The sequence below is a fragment of the Engystomops pustulosus genome, chromosome 2 (assembly GCF_040894005.1).
Source record: "Engystomops pustulosus chromosome 2, aEngPut4.maternal, whole genome shotgun sequence".
In the NCBI taxonomy this organism is placed as follows: Eukaryota; Metazoa; Chordata; class Amphibia; order Anura; family Leptodactylidae; genus Engystomops; species Engystomops pustulosus.
In genome coordinates, this window is record NC_092412.1 from 68,708,768 (window position 1) to 68,726,723 (window position 17,956).

At 41.3% G+C, this 17,956-nt stretch overlaps 1 protein-coding gene across 1 annotated transcript; it reads right to left on the minus strand.

Moving 5' to 3' along the window:
• Nucleotides 1–272: 272 nt before the first annotated feature.
• Nucleotides 273–17,749, minus strand: TAMALIN (trafficking regulator and scaffold protein tamalin). Its single transcript, XM_072135200.1, has 8 exons — nt 17,491–17,749; nt 6,606–6,655; nt 5,972–6,026; nt 4,820–4,922; nt 2,757–2,850; nt 2,416–2,482; nt 2,035–2,101; nt 273–865 (listed from the first exon to the last, which is right to left on the minus strand). Exons 1-8 carry the CDS (start codon nt 17,668–17,670, stop codon nt 429–431), a joined length of 1,053 nt encoding a protein of 350 aa, XP_071991301.1. The 5' UTR covers nt 17,671–17,749; the 3' UTR covers nt 273–428.
• Nucleotides 17,750–17,956: the final 207 nt, after the last annotated feature.

Sequence of the window (17,956 nt, forward strand, 5' to 3'; positions counted from 1 at the left end):
TCCCAGACCACGTCACAATGGTGAGTGTGTTACATACATAAAACCTGACACAGCTTAAGTAACTACATTATGTGCACGGCAGGTTCCCCTGGCATTTAGGGAGATGTGGAGTGACTAGAGGGGGTCTCTGCTCTGGACTCTATATTGCTGTGAACCAGAACAAAAATGTGCACTGTGCTGCAGCTTCCTGCTGGCTCGGATACTCCTCCGTAAGCCTTTGAAGAACTGAATTCACTAGGAGAACGCTAACATTTTCACAGAAAAACCTAGAATTTGGCACTCACTGCCTTTGCCAACATTTTAATGAAAAACAAAAAGGTATAAAGTTTTACAATAAAGTCTAAAGATGTAAATACAAAGTTTTCACTCTTTTTCCAAAACAATAAATAAATAACTTAACTTTTTTTTACATATTATAAAGGGGGGGGCTAAAGAGGACTAGCCTCCTCTTCTAATGGTCTGTTTAGTCCAGGGATAAACTTCAGAAGTCTTTTCCGAAAGCTTTTGTGTTTTTTCCTGGGTAATGATACAAAGGTACTCTGCTCCTTGGGCTTCTCCCAGTTCGTAGAAGGGCTAGTACACTTAACACTGGAGCTGCGGGTTAGTGGAGACTTGTAAGGCTTGATTGTGCTTTTGTTGGGAATGGTATGAATGTCATCTGTAGATTCAGAGCCAAAGTAGCAAGTCTGATAGACTGGATCCTCAACATCCTCACCCGTGCTGAGGCAACTTGCACTGCTGCATATACTTCCAGTGGCCAGGGAGCTGGGGAGTGCATCTTTGGTACATTGTGGAACGGTCCCATAAATATATGATCTGACGGATTCCAATGTGTCATAAACACTGGGGTCCTTTACAACGATGCCTAGAAGACACAAAGACTGCATGAGAAACTGAAACACATTATGACAAAGTTGACCACATGTCCCACAACCTTAACCCCGAGCCATGGTACATTATTAAATGGAAACAAGTATGAGCATTGTCTTCTATGGGGGCAAGACAGGACATAAATAAGCCCATTATGGCAACCCAGAGTATAGTATAACAAGTTTTTAACTATTAAAATCTGGTTCAGCTTAGTCTAAAACACACCCCAGACCATAGTAAAACATATGCAAACAATGTCATTTGTTTGGAAACCATAAATAACCAGCTTGCCAAACATTTCTCTCCTGCTTATGACAAGAGCTACAAAATTCTGTCCACTTAATAGGTAATCCACTGAAAGACAAACAGTTCTCCCAAAGCCATGTGTAACCTTTGACCTAAAGCGCCCTTCTGCACAGGTCAAGTTATAGTGTGTGTATATTGGTGTTAAATAAGAAGCACTGCAGCACTAATATTTACCTCATAAACTGCAGCTTTCATTGAGAAGACATTACAAAGTATTGTAACTTTGTATCACACCATTTGGGGAAATCTTGGTCTGACAGTGACAGCAGCGAAAGTATCTCATACTGACACAATTTAAAGAGGTTTGCACATATTGGCAAAGGGGTGGGCGGGGGAAACTATTTAAAAAAAAAAATGTATACTCCACCCTACAGTTTTGGTCCCTTTGGACCCGAAGTGGCGAGGTCCCAAAAACATGATAAAAACAGAGCCACATGCTGGCCTAGGCAATCATGAGAGTAGACAGCGGAGTTGTGCAAGAGGCGTAGCCATCACGTGCACAATGTAAATGATGTCACCACTTACAATCTTATAGACCTAAACGCAAGGTATAGATTTATAAAACACAAAAGCTCCACCTTAATATAGGGGGAACGTTATAATTATTACTGACAGTACCACACATTGTAGCATCTACAGCCAAGCTTTATTCAACAAATCAAGAAATAAACCTTTGTGTTCTCAATACACAACACAAAACACATTTACAGAAAACCTTTCCTGATGTGGGCGTTTTAGTAAATCATTAGATTTTTCATAACAATGCTGAAGAAATGTTTCTTTTCATAAAAATTGTAGTACTATTCGATTTTTGTCCCACTAGGCATGTAAGAATTTGTATCTTTATTTTTTACTTACCATGTAATAGCCTCTGCTCCTGCACCATTAGTGACCGATATTCCTCCCATTTCTCATATAAGGTTTGCTACAACAACAACAACAAGAAAGAAACCAATGAGCTCAGAGCAGTGGGAGAAAAGCAGCAAAATCTGCAGAAAGCAGGCAGCATCGAGCCCCCAGCTGTCTGATGGATGGATTTCCTGGACCACTTGTAAATGCAGCTGTAGCATCTGCAGCCTCAGGGGTGTTTAGTTACTAGCTTTATATTTATATATACCCCAATCATAATAAATTAACAAATGTAATATAAATTTATGCAAAATGATAGAGTGCATTGACATATGCTCAGCCTCTTATGTTATGTAAGAGATCGGTGGGCAGCTACTGACAAGCTCTCACCTTAAGATACTGTAGCCTGGCTTCCAGTTCAGCTCTTCGGATAGCAGAACCATAAACTGTCTCCAGCCTGTTAAAAAAAAAAACAAAACACATTATTAAGAAAATACAATTGCGAAAATACAACCAAGGGCCTTGTCCTATTACATTCACACAATAAGTACAATTTACAAGCCAGAAACTAGAACTATATGTATGCCATGAATGGTCAGCGCATGTTCCAGGATCTACAATTGGGCGTCATCATTTTATTTTCAATCTTTGGCAGCAAAAAGTCTGTTTTTGTCAAGGTGTAAATACTGAATCTTACATTCTGCAACTTGCAAAAAGTCAGTCATTCTTACCTAATTTTATTACCAGACGCTTTTATGAGTTCTACGATCTCTTTGTGCCTCACTCCTTCAACATTAAGGCCATTGACACCGGCAATAATATCACCTAAATAAATAAAAGTAACACATAAAGATATGCAACATGCATACATATCAGCCACACTGATCTTTAAACAGACAGGATTAATACACATTCTCTTCATTAAAACCAGTTAAAAACTTCCCAAGAATGTAAAGTAATCATTTTTTACATCTAAAGCTCCGCCGGTATGGCCCTAATGTCTATTATATAGTTAATGCCTGCCCTCTGCACTCTCCAAGATGAAATGGGCCTCAGATTTCATGGATTTCCCTGAATTTCTGTATAATTTGGCAGCTCTGGTTAGAACAGGAACAGAAGAAGTTCATGCTCTGTCCGTCCTGTGGACACAATTGGAGGCTCCTTTCCAAGTCCTTAGCCTCACTGACTCATTTCCTGCATAGAACATGCTGTATAATATAAAAAAGCAACAGGGACTCAAACAAAAACATCCCACCTAACATGAGTTTCACATTAACACACTGCTGTTCAAAGTCACAGCATCACAAGCCAAACAAACATCGGCTGTGGACGGAAGATTTTCTGAAGATCCAACGATTGAAATGGATCTAAGTAATCAAATTCAGCTACAGAAAAAACTAGTAAACAATATTAATTGGGTCCACATACATTATACAGTCATTTGCTAGGACTGGTCTTTTCCACCATATGTTGCACACACATGAAGTAGATTAGTGCATTAACACAATGTATGCACATCACCATATTATGTATGGGCAAAGAATATACAATAATGGATTCCAATAAATTATAAATAAATCCCAAGCGTCCACCAATGTGATAAAACACAATGATAGAAATTATGTAGATGTATAGAAACTTCATAATAAATTAATCTCAGGGTGCTAGTGTTTAAATCCTGCCTTGTATGCTCTTGAATAACTCCGCTAAATGAAAGCAAGAAAAATATATACCAGACCTCTGGATACAGGCAGTCCCCTGGTTACGTACAAGATAGGTTCTTTAGGTTTGTTCTTAAGTTGAATTTGTATGTAAGTCGGAACTGTTTATTTTATAATTGTAACCGCAGCCAAAAATTTTGGGGTCTCTGTGATATGACACATTCAAAGTAAAGAAACCACCAAAAACTCTTCTGTCAAGTCTACAGTATCCATTCCTCCTATTAACAATGGGAGGTGGAATACACACAATTATCATCACATAACATGCAGCAGAATCTGCACAAACAATCTACAATTTCCTAAAAAGGTGTATTCACGTGGGAAATACTGGCGTGACACAGCACAGACTAAAGGGAATTTCCTCTTGTACTTTCCATTCCCATCGTAACTTCATTTTGGAAGCTACTAAAACATATACCTCTCACCATATAACAATAGTCTAACAGAAAACAGCGATAATTTTTTTTTTTTTTTTTACCAAAAACTGTGACAAGAGTTTCCGAAGTTCTTTTGGTGACCCTTTCATTCTATTGCTCAAACCTTATAGTATATTTGACACACAAAGTTGGACAAAGTACAGAACTGTGTAACCCTGCCTGAGATGATGCAATGTATTATAAAAGTTCTTACTAAAGCATTTCTATAGCACACACTAGTCAGGGCCCTGTTCAGATTAGATAAATAACCACAGGTCACCTCTTTCCTATGTGATAAGATTTTCCTCCTTCCACTTCCTCTGCAGTGTGGCTTAGCCTACAGCAGACTGTCTCTGGTACCTTTATCTGTAGGCCTTCATATCTGACCATACTGTCATAGTTATTAGCATGTAGTAAGGAATGGTGTCACAACCTTTACAATTATTAATTGCTTTGTGGTTCTTGTTACTATAACACGGCAGGAAGTCATGACTTTGGTTTCCTAAGAACAACCACTCATATTTCTTATACCCGCCAGCAGGATGATGGGGATATCCCGAGGAGATGCGAGATAAACGTGTACACACATGGTGCTTGTGCTGAGGTGAATGCGAAATATTTGCTCTGCACGCTTATCCTAAGAAAAGCCACACTTACCGATTTTCAATCCACACAACATGGCAGGGCTTCCTTCATGTACCCGACAGACGAAGGTGAACATTTCCACTGTGTTTTTGTCCTTATGATGTAGTCCATAGGTCTAGAGAAGTAAATATTATCAGGGGGTTGCATTTTTATAATAGAACATATTAGCATTTCTCTATACAATATATGTTGCGGTACACATGGGCATGGTGCCAGTGTAAATGTGTAACTAATTTGATACAGGATAAAAGACTGGTTGAAATCTTATTTAATAAATGTTGTATATTCAGATATTTAGAGATGGAGAAAGCCATTTCAGTACTCAAACAGAGAGCTGTAAATGGTCACACAAATATGGAAAAAATGACATTATGCAAACACTTCCTAGCAACCATGACAGAGGCTGCGCTGGATGAGCACAGGGCCAGATGCTTATGTTAGCTTAACAGATGATGATCCAGGGACCAGACTACGTGCACGGATGTAGTGGTTATTAATTAACCACTTTCATGATCATAAGGAACCTTATATGCCAGTCACCATGATAATGCAATGGAAACTGCTAGCAGCATGTTATAGAGCAGGAGTAGTACACACTGACCAAGCATTCATATGTTTAGTGCTACATGGCTGCTATTTGTTAAAAGATTTGACAAGTTTAGAAAGCCCAGTTTGCTTTACCTCATTAACTGGGGGAGAGTCCTCTATTCCTGACCCTCATATTTTGCTCACAAAAAGCTATCCTGTATTTTACAATAAAGCCTCACTTGTAATAAGCTTATTTTGTGGTTCCACTCATGAGGGGTCCAATTTGGACAATTGTTACTTACATCTGGCCCTTAATAAGCGGATCACAAAGCAGACAAACCCATATCCAGCTTACATTATGAATCCATATTCTTTACATAAAATAATATTTGTGCTGTTCATGGCCTTCTATTGATTTTATAAGTCAGTGTAAAGTATATATATTTCACATTAATATCAAAACAGCGCCATTTATAGACTTGTTGTTGTGCATCTCAAATGTGTGAACAAAGCCTAATATTTAAAGCTAGCTGTTCCCTACAGTTATAGGATATGAGAATGAGAAAATATTACATATATTCAAGGACAGAAGCTCCTGGTAAGAGACCAACCCTCTCATCTTCACTCATTACTCACCTGAATCTCAAATCCAAATGTTTCACAATCTTCTTTTTCTAAAGTGACAATTTTCCTGGAAACACAAAGAAACAAGTTCTTTTATAGTTACATTAGTTCTCCTTCCCCCTATACATCTTTACAGCAGTTTGCCACTACCCAAGACAAAACATATGTAGTGTGTCTTGCACAATACTTCTCATTGTTCTTTATAAATGAGGCTTTGGGCCGTTCATTTAGAAAGCCACAACACCCACACATGTTCAAATAGCCCTTTATTCTTTTCAAAACTTAGTTTTGCACACTTTTATGTCAACCACTGCCTAGATCTTGAGAAAACGACCTAATAATCGGTTTATAACGCAGGAAAAACACTGTGTTTGATGCAGCGCTGCTCTATTACAACACCAAGGCCACAGTTTCAATAGAATACAATAGAAATTCATAAGCAACACATGGAAAGCAGCTACCATCTGTTCTCCTGCACCCAGAAATCAATAATCTGTCACCCCTTGGGAATAATAAGTAGCCAATGGAGACAAATGACTAACGGCAACGCAATGCAAACATAGAAATATAAGATGGACTATTAATTCTAGATTATCCGTCATGTTAACTGAAAAATATGTATGTGACAGAGGAAAAGATGTCTTACCTGTGATGTTCTGATACCTGGCTGACATTCTTCCAACCCATGGGAGATCCCTGCATGAAGACAGAGAATGGAAACATATGAATAACACACATGCTCAAAATACATGAAGAAATTCATTAAACAAAGGAAGAGTACAAGGAGTGGATTCGATATATGAACAGCAACACCTTATTCTCCGAATATGGAGCAATCCCACTAATCCAATAATGCTAATAGAGAGGAGTTTAATGTATGGAGCATTCAAGGGGTTTTATCTTTGTTCCACCATGATCCACAGGATAAGATCAGGTAAGTTACAGGTCAAAAAGGTTCTTTTCCTCTAAATCCTAGGGCCATTAACAATCCACTATACAGTAGGTTTGATCCAGACACAATCGGATAACCAGGTATAGCGCAACCTTATATGTAAAATAATGCTGAAGTTAGACGCCACCGGTAGGCATAGCTTTAGGAAAGGGGGGGGGGGGGGGTGCACATTTTGGTTGGTCTGGTCGTAGCGATACAAAACAGCAATATGCCGCTGCATGGTGCAGCATATAGCTTTTTTGTAACACTACTAACAGACCAACCAAAATGTGCACCGCCCCCCCTTTCCCAAAGCTATGCCTACCTGTGGCGCCTAACTTCAGCATCATTTTACATATAAGGTTGAGCTATACCTCAGTCTTACCTGCAAATTCATTGGGTGTATACATCCATACACCAATCAGCTAACAATCCTTGTCTTTTCACATCAAGCAATAATCCCATGATCATTTCTCTGACTAGCCACAAAAACTAGACCCCGTCGATTGAATACTAATTCGTTGACCACCATTACTCATGATTTATAGTAATGATCATCTTCTCAAAAGAACAAGAATTGGACATAATTACATCCGAAATGACAAATTTCTCTCCCAGACATCTGCCATCTTGGTAGATCCAGAAGGTAGAAGGACCACTAACATGTACTACCAGGATCATTCTCCAAAGACCATGCCCTTTATTCAGACCAGAGTCCCTATCACAGATTTTCCCTTCCTTCTTACATGGGGGTCACTAGCTCACCACCTAGCACAGCGCTTTCGAACAATTCCCATATTTCCACTATTATACTGTGCATCCATCCTAGATTAATAATCCGCCTTCCTATCCTAACACGGTAGTTTTGCCGTTTCCTTTGTTGGTGCAGTTACTGTTTGTGTGAATCATTATTGATTCTATCTAAATGTTTATGATGTGTAAAGAGCGGAGTAACGCAGGGGGAACAGACTTATAGCGGCCGCATGAATATGCTTTATGTCTTCAAGGCACAATCTAATTTTGCCAATCCTTTACAACAAAGACATCATTGAGAGTAGCGTGCTAAATGAGATAATAATCTCTGACCTGGTACCAAGACAACAATAAGGAATTCAGTAGGTTAATCTGGGATTAGACACATTAAACACATTAAGTGCAAATGCAAGTCTACAGGCAAATGGTTAATGAGAGGGCAAATTAACCAGCGACTGACTGCGAGATGGTGAGAGATTACCTATTCTAAGGAAATGAGACACTGAATGGATACCAGGTAATTATAATCATCCGTATCAGAACATGGAAGTCATTAACAAAACAACTGCTATTTACTTCCACATTCTTATCAATGTCTTGTCTTTCAGTAAATAAATACACATTTTACACATAGGACCTGCTCAGAGTTTGGTGGTTTGGCCAGCCCGCTCACGCACAGGGTTGTGACAAGCAAGGCCCATGTGTATGAGATCATTGAAATACATTGAACCATTTCTAGACGTCCATCATATTCCGCAGCGCTGTACAGAACAATCCGTTGGAATAACCGATGGAAGAAGTTGAAGACCATGTCCATGTGCAGGGGGCCGAAAAATCTGCAATATAAGTTTAGACTAAAGCTTTAAGGATCCAGCATACAGGATGGACAAGGCCATGATATTCCAAAATGAGCAACAGGTGAAAGGGATTTTACCAGGATAATTTTTTTTTCCAATCCATCGTAAGGATAGGGCCACAGCACCTCCCAGCACCACCACAGATCAGCTGGTATGTGAAGAGTGGTACAGGACATTGACCGCTCCATCTTAGTCACTGCAGTATAGCTTATTCAAATGAATGTGTGTGGATCTGTAGTAACCCAGTCTGACCACTGCACATAGAATAGAGCCATCTTCTTCCTGTTATACTAATAATCTTTATTTATATAGCACCATCAAATTCCGTGCACACTCTGTTGGTGATGGGCATTAAACCCCCACAAATCTGAATCTGTTATTGAGGACCCAATCTATGGATATGTTATGAATATTTTAAGCCCACTAAAGCCTCATAATTTTGATGGTGTTTCACACTTCTGACATATGACCTTGGTACAATGCACGAATGACGTCCGACGTCTGCTTGTACACAAATGTGACGCATCATTCACAGCAGCTCTACAAAACCCCCTTATTCAATGCACCTCCTGAATATGTAAATATGCATAAAAGACAAGACATTTGCATCGAAAAACTCTCCCCATGACGTTAAATGGAAGACAAATTCTTGTATTTACGCCATATTTCTCCATAGCACAACAAGTGCCCAGCTTACGAGGGGGACTCTTTCTCCCCAGACCTCAATCAAAAGTCTCTTTCACATTGTCCGGCGTAAATTTTAATAACGTGCGATTCATCTCCAAAGACAATTTGTGCTATTGTACTACATGAAGTCCACAACTTCGAAACAAGGGTCATATTCTGTGGGGGAGAAATGGGCCCATTCCAAGTGCATTTATTAGATCTGAATAGGAACCTCAATCTTTAAAGCAGGCGTAGGGGGGAAAATGTGAGAGTATCACAGCATTAGGCTTCACACAGGCAGGAATGTGAAATATGTATTAAAGTGCAAAGTCAACTTAATATTTGCAGCAAAAGCACAATTGTTGTAGAAACCTGAGCTGAGAAACCGATGGTGAACTTTTGAAAGAAACCTACTTTTAGCGACATGATGCAGTTACACATTACATCAGCCTCAAAATAAAGAGCTGGAAATCTTCTTACATTTTCGAGAAACAATAATAAGGAAGTATCTGATATACATCTATTTCTCCTTACAGTGGCCACTGCAATAATGACGTGCAAATGATTCACCCATGAGTAGGGTTACTTCCCGTATACCAACCATGGGTGGCTTATTCCTTTATCACACTGTATATATATTTCATATGTTAATTGACCCCCATTCTGGACCCTAACTTCTAAATGGCATTTAGTGTGGCTGAAATAACTTGTCTATGTATTATAATTGCTACAAGAGTTTTTACTTCTCGTTGGGTGTGAATGGGATGGTGCAGGTCCAGGTTGGGAGGGAGACACACAGACATGTCACATTGATACAAATAAAGGGGATTTTATATATACAATTCTAGTTGCATTATGTCTCCATTTTAAGCTTTTGAATAAAGTACCGTAGATCTCAAACCTCTGAAAGACGATGCATCTAAATATTCTGTTCCTCATTCTTAAACCTTGCAGACAGAATGATGTTTGGGATGAGATGACCACATCGGTCTCATTTCCACATAGCAATGTTTATAAGGAAGACATCACGCTAGTCTCAAATTCAGAGGAACTTCCCCAGTTACTATATAGTTACATAAGGACATAAAATACATTATCCAGACCTGTAAACAGTCCTACAGTTTACTGCAGGTGCTTATTACTTATAGATACTGCAGAACAAGTTTAGGTTAACAAAACCAGTTTGACATGTGTCAGTGGGGAATGGGGATCCTGACACTGTAGGAGACCTGGGGGAGGGATCTGGTGTGACCATTCACACAAGACAGGTGCACTGGTCCTTTCGGAGAGAACTTCCCGTTTAAAAAAATTGGGTCTATTGTAAGATGTGAATAAGGAACTACATTCCCTACAAATATTGATATTATACTGTTTGCAAACCATAAAATAAAAAATGAGCCATAAGGTAAGCAGAGAACTTGTAAGAGTAACTTATGGTCCCAGTGTCTATAAACTGCACTATGCAATGATACATATGTTCATGAGCTCATGAAACATGTCCCTGCGGTTGTCTAACACCACCAAACGCTCGGCTTATTGTCCCCAACTTCATGAACCATCTGCTCCCCAAAGGAAAGCGACTTATACGGATTAAACAAAGCGACCATTAAATGACAGCAACTTAGAGAGACGGGGTGTGACCACCGTGCCACTACTTGCTGGGGAGACCAGGAAAACAAATGGATTATTATAAAGATCAAGGGGAAAAACAGCCACACGTCAGGATAATGTCACCGAGAAAAGGAGTGCAATTATGGCAAATTACATGGAAAGGAAACTTCAAGCAAATCGACAGCGACAGGGAAGCCAACATATCATTAGCCGATTAGCCTCAATGTAAAGCTGACTAGCACCAAATGTGTTCAGAGTGGTCGCTGGCACAGCACGCACACACATCAGTCAAACAGAATTAAAATGAGAAAATGTGACCTCTGCCACCACAACAATTGTAAAGCCTGCGTGACCCCTCAATATGGAGAAGACACCGCATTAACCCTCGAAGTGTAACAGTAAAACATGCCCTTCTCATGTTCTGGCAGCCCAAGGGAAATCTATTTCTACACCTAGTAAAGGCCTGGCACCTGTTCAGAAAGAGCCGCAATTAAGTATTGTAATGTAACTTGTCTCATACTACAGTTATACACAAGCATAATAGCATTTTCTCTTACTTACACAAACGGTATTAGCAAATGTGCATTGCAGAAGCAGGTTTCACACTCAGTGACGTATGCGCAGACGAGAGACATTTCAACACTATTGTCAGGTTACATTCACTTCTCTGTTCACATGACCAAATGTCAGACGCCTAAATTGCCCATCAAGCAGATTTAACACGGAAAATGTGGTCTTACGTAAAGATTAAACCGAATTTTAAAAATCCAAATCTATATTCTTATAAAGAAAACATCGTCAACCAATTTAAAGACCCATCTCATGTCTTCTGTGTACAATCATTGGGAAGGTTCTATGTATCACCATGAGGATTCCCTTCTGTTCAATTTCTTATTTCATGAGAAGACAATGTGATAATTGAGGTTTCTCTCAGACTAGCCACAAAACTGCTCTGCAAGGCCAGGGATCTGATGCCAATCTGTCAGGAACAGGTTGGGTCTCACAAGGGACAAGCTGCACTAGTAAGAAGTCATTATTGTGAGACTTGGAAGAGCACAACTCACAAAAAAACATCTTATGAAGATGGGTTACTACTCCGGACATGATTATTTTTTTTTTTTATAATATTGGACTTTTTATTTTGATTTATGTTCTACAGTTTCTGTTTTTCCTCCAAGAAGGTTATGACTAAACTGTCAACTGGGCGTTACCATTCCGCTTCTTCAAAAAAGTTGAACTCTACACATTAATTCGGTCAGACTGGAACACACCCAGTTGTCATAATAGTCACACATTAGACAGTGCCATAAAACTGCCCCACAGTTTCAGCAGATCCTGGCCAATATTTGCTGACCCAGTCGATGACACTTTCAGCAGACAGGAGTCTGCCATCAGCTACGAATTCATTCCTCAAACAATGGTCAGCCGAGAGAAATTAGCCATTGTGGCCACCTATCTCACTTATAGGGGCTATGTCTCCTACCAATGACTCGCCTCCATTCATACATGTGCACACTCTGCTCCTAAACAGATGGTGGAAGCTATTGGCCTTTGCACTCACTTTCTGTGTGACTATTGATACAAAGAAATTGAAGAACGCATAGGAGGATTCCTCGTCCCAGCTGCTTATGACTTTATACATGAAGGTTACTACAACATATCACTGTACTGCTCCACTACACAGATGGAGGAAACACAGGAAAGGGATTCCTGCTGGAGATATATAACAATTCACAACAGCTGACCCGCTCGCCCACTTCCAGCCCTGTATTGTCTCTAGCTATGCAGTGGGACACAAGTAATTTAATGCCATTTTGCACATATTATTCTAAGTGAACGCTCCGCAACATATGCCCCATAATCTCACTAATAATCTCCCTCCCCTAACCATTTATCCTTATTACAGAGAAAACTTCAGTCTTCTGTCGCCCTCGCAGACCCCTGGCAGATGCTTCGCTTTCCCAATGTGACTTGGCTGACTACAAGTCATGCAAATTAGTAAATAATTAGGCCTTCGTTTGATAATAAAATGAGCCCTAAAGAAGGCCGCTCTACGCAAAGCGAAACTTGATTTTCCAGTTTCGTGTTAAGTAAATAGCCAGACGTTTGCATAACTGACAGCTTTTTATCTGGGTGCCAAAGGCTGGATGCAGCCTGAAGTCATTATATTCCTACAGATCAGATTTCTATTTCATTATATTCCATGATAAAGCACTAGCACAGCTGAGCTCTACAGTCAGATACAGAGCCAGTTTGGCAAGCCCCACCATCGTATACTATGTACAATTAGGTCAATGTACCTGGGGTACACTGCACACTACAATGCTTCACGTCCCAATGATACAGAGCTCCTGCACACAGCCAAATCCAGATGAAAATCCATGGAAAACCGTCATGTGGATTGTCATGCAGATATGGCTGTGCATTCATAAATCATATACATGTGCCACAGCATCACAAATATTTTTCATATCGGTTTAAGTGGCCCAAATCTACCATAAAGAAATGGACCATTGTGATGTTAGAAAAACTAGTACACTAAGGCCTCGTGCACATGGCCGCTGTGTTTGGATACGTACTAGCTGATGTTTCAACAACTAGCACACGTCCCCATGTATGAGTCAACTGTCCAAGCCAAAAACAAACCTTAGAGCCGGTCCTATTACCGCTTCTGTGTTGCTTTTTTTCACACTAAGTTACCGGAACTGAAGTCAGCAAGTCAGTTCAATTCCCATTTGGAATTCACGATGGACGTTCCAGCCGGTACATGCTGCAAGTTTGACGCATCAAACATGCTCGTGGGCAAGACGTCCAACAACGGAGCACGTGTCCATTCTTTGCGGTCTGTGAAAAGCACACATGTGCAGGTAAGCCTGAGGCCGCATTCCCACATGGAGACAGTGTTGCATTTGCCGTATACTTTGAAACACAACATAAAGGCTCCTCCTACGATCACCTGTTCAAGAAACATTGCGTTACTAAATATGATGCAAGCGCAATGTTACTTCCAGTGGCCACAGCATTTTTGTGATGCCTCAGGCTGGTGTCACATGTACAGTTTGCATTGGGTTTAGAAACACTGCGTTTGGGCCGAGCCATGCCCCTGGATGTCTGCATTACGTTTCTAAACCCAATGCAAACTGTACGTGTGAAGTATGCTATCCTCTATGGAGGAATACATCCGGTGGAATCCAACCTAGTATGAAAACACTGGAAGGATGGCCCCGACAATGTTACTAAATAAAAAAGTATAACAACACTTTGATAAATGAATTGTCTTCAATCACAGATATATGTAAAGATGATATATAGCTATTATACCACACAAGTAGTCAGAATATGTTCATTTAAGGCCAGACTCTGGAGATTTCTGACAAGAGAGTCAATTTTGGTCTTAAAGTGATCTGGCTCCTGAAGTCACAGCAACTAATTTGTCACAAGACAGGCTGTAATTTCAGCCTTTACCTTTGGCTGCAGACTGTCCAGACTGACCCCTGATGTCATCCATCAACCGGCGAGAGGAACCTAGTCAAGTTGTTATCCTTAACTCCATTATACAACAATGTAGACCCTGGCCCATGGGAATCTGTACTCCAGGAGGAATAAATGTAATGCTATATGACCTGTAACACAGCACAGAGCATCTATGGAGAATACACATCACACTTGCTTCAAGCTGTACTTCAAAGTAGTCACTTCTTGGTTGCTCACGTTTCAGGCTTCAGTAGTCTCAGCGTGGTCGATTTAATCACCATTTAGAATATAAATCCTTCAAATACTTCCTGAAATACTTCTCTTGCCCCTTCTAGAAGTGATCCACAAGAAAGAACCAGTCAAATCAATTAGATGCACACCTGCTATTAATATAGTGAGCTGTGGTAGACTAGAGGCAGGGGCTACCTGCAATGACAACCTCACTGTGTTTTCATAAGTTTTTAAAATTATGCAAATGAGTCAATTTAAATCTATTGGGCCAGAAGATTTTGCATAATTTTAAAATCCTCGTTAGTAAAAATTAGGAATTAGAAAGTTAAAAGACATCAACATATAAGTGTGCTTGGTCTACAATCCCTCATCCTGGTAGTATATGCCCTTTAATAGGGCTTTCTGAAACACTAAAAAAAAAAAAAAAAAGTAATAACAGTAGTAAAGTTGATATACACAAGTTAATCACACACAATGAATGGTCACAACCACAATGGTCTCTAGAACAATTTCCCATATTGTTAGATACCAGCCCGGTACACAAAACTGACTGGCCAAGCGATTGACCAAAAAACATAAAATCCTATAAGTAGAAGAGGTGCACACTAATGTGTACAATGAGAACAAAGCTCCTAAGAGAAGTTCAATGACAGCTGTGGTCAGTAAGGTGCGTGTCAGATGCAGAACTGAGAAAGCGTCTAGCAGCCGGCGGATGTGCAACCATCTGAGACTCCTACACTTATTCCCGGAGATGCAGGGGATAAAACTCTGCTTCTCGCTTAGTTCAACCTCAAATGTCTCAGACGAGTAGTAAAATAGAGCATCTACCACTTAAACCTAATGTACCAGATGTGAAGAGATGTCACCATTTCACAGAATTAGTAAAAGATGAGAGATAAGAGTGACATGTATGACACAAGGCAATGATGAGGCTATTGATAGATCCTATAACGGACACACAGGTTATTATAGGATAGAAGAAGAGATGATGCACACAGAGAGCATGTAAGGGGCACACAGGCAGAATAGGGGCAGTTATCAGGCGAGAAATTTTGAGTGTCTTTTGCATACTGGATTTATTACGGTGGCCTAGGCTGTTATTTTAAGTTAAAAAGTTCCATATTTGCAACTTTTTGAAAAGTAGCTCTTCATAAATCTAAGTCTACCACATCAGGATTCATATGATGTACCAGAACGTGGAGTATATGTATTACAGGTAACAGAGGTACTGTCACTGCATGACATGCTGCACAGGTAGGATAATTGGGGACCACTGGCAAAGGCCAGGTCATGGCGTCAGAGGAGAACAGCAGATTACAACTACAGACAGAAACAGAAACTTAGTGCATGTACCACAAAGATCAGGTTTTGTATTAACACTATGGAGAAACAGATCATTTAGACCAGTGATGGCAAACCTTTTATAGGCCGAGTGCCCAAACTACAACAAAGACCCGCTTATTTATCGCAAAGTGCCAACACAGAAATTTAATTTATGATTTATACTCCTTCTCTGTCACAGCTTTCATTGATACCAGCACCATGAGGACACCAATAAAGCAGAAAATAGTCCCAGGTAGAGCCATCACTTTAAAATAGCTCCATGCACAGCAAGTCCTGGGCTGTCTGGGACTGCAGGAAGATGCCTGGAGTCATCTCTGGTGATGGCCTGAGTGCCCACAGAAAGGGCTCCGAGTGCCACCTCTGGCACCAGTGCCATAGGTTAGCCATCACTGATTTAGACATTCACCATCCAGAGTCTACAGGAAATGTGACAGGACAGGTAACCCCATAAAAGGAGAGGTTCAGAGGGTCCTGGTATAACAGGTCCAGAGTATGACACAGGATAACTATTGTTATCACTGCTCAGGTACTGCGACTACAGGAAAGCAGCAGAGGAGACAGCACAGGTAACCCTGTAACAGGAGAGGTTCAGAGGGTCGTGGTAGAACAGGTCCAGAGTATGACACAGGACAACTATTATCACTGCTCAGGTACTGCGACTACAGGAAAGCAGCAGAGGTGACAGCACAGGTAACCCTGTAACAGGAGAGGTTTTGCAGGAACACATTGTAGAACAGGTCCTGATAGCATAGAGTACTGTAACAGACTATGCACTATACAAGGCAAGTATTGTTACTACTCTGAACTGCACACATAACAATGTGTAGGCACATAATAGTGTATGCACCACAGAGTACAAGTCCCATCATCTGCAGCAGGACTGGTATTACACAGGTACATACAGGTATGGTACCTAGACAACAGCGGACTGGGTAACAAGCATGTTATTATAGAACAAGTACCCCAGGTATTAGATACACAGACATCACCCACCTTGGAAAGACAGTAAAATACTATGTAACACACAAGTCACACAGGACATTGAGCACCTACCTAAGTAATGCATTATATACATTATATATATACAGCACCCACATCAGTGCCATACTGGGTCCATCCAGGACAGAAACATACTATGTACCACACAGGTACAACCATTATATATATCCATACACACAGCACCCACCTCAGTGGTGCAGCTACTATACCCACAGCACCCACCTCAGTGGTGCAGCTACTATACACACAGCACCCACCTCAGTGGTGCAGCTACTATATATACACAGCACCCACCTGAGTGGTACAGCTACTATATACACACAGCGCCCACCTGAGTGGTACAGCTACTATATCTACACAGCACCCACCTGAGTGGTACAGCTACAATATACACAGCACCCACCATAGTATGACTCCCAGGACAGTACTATGTCTCTATGTAGCAGACAGTGGCAGATATCAGAGCTATAGCCAGTACCGGGCACAGGTGCAGCTCTGCCATACACAATACACGTTACCCCTGCAGGGTGACAACACGCCGCCATAGACAACACCATGACAAGAGGAGTGGGCGGCGGGGTCAGCCCGGGGCTATCCATCAGTGCTGCGCCGCTCTCCCTCCCGGTGCCGCATTGTCCCTGTGCAGACAATGCGGTGCCCATTACCTTCTTAGCCCTGGGCAGGGTCCCGCCGGAGACCACCAGCGCCTTGTACATGTCATCCGTCCTGTAGTTGCCCAGCGCCATGTAGGGATCCGCCTTGTCCCTGTCCCGGTATATGGCTTGATCGGGCGGGGAGCTGTAGTCCTCCTTGTGCTGCAGCTTCTTGAGGCGTCTGAAAGTCATCGCTGTCCCGGCAGCTACCGCCACTCACCGCCTCAGCCCGGCCGCCAGCAGCGCTCTGTGTGTATGGGGAGGGGCGGGGCCCGGCATAGGGATATAACTCAGCTCGGGGGCGGGGCCAAAAGGTCAGAGCCACGCCCCTCCCCGCAGGGCGAGCACGTGCCGGCCGCATCTGCCGCCCCCTGAGTGTGATCCCCGCTCTCCAGGAGCATTGTATCAGCATCAGCAGGGGGGGAATACACATACACCAAGCGGGAACCACATACCTAAGTGATGAACAGTGCCAGCA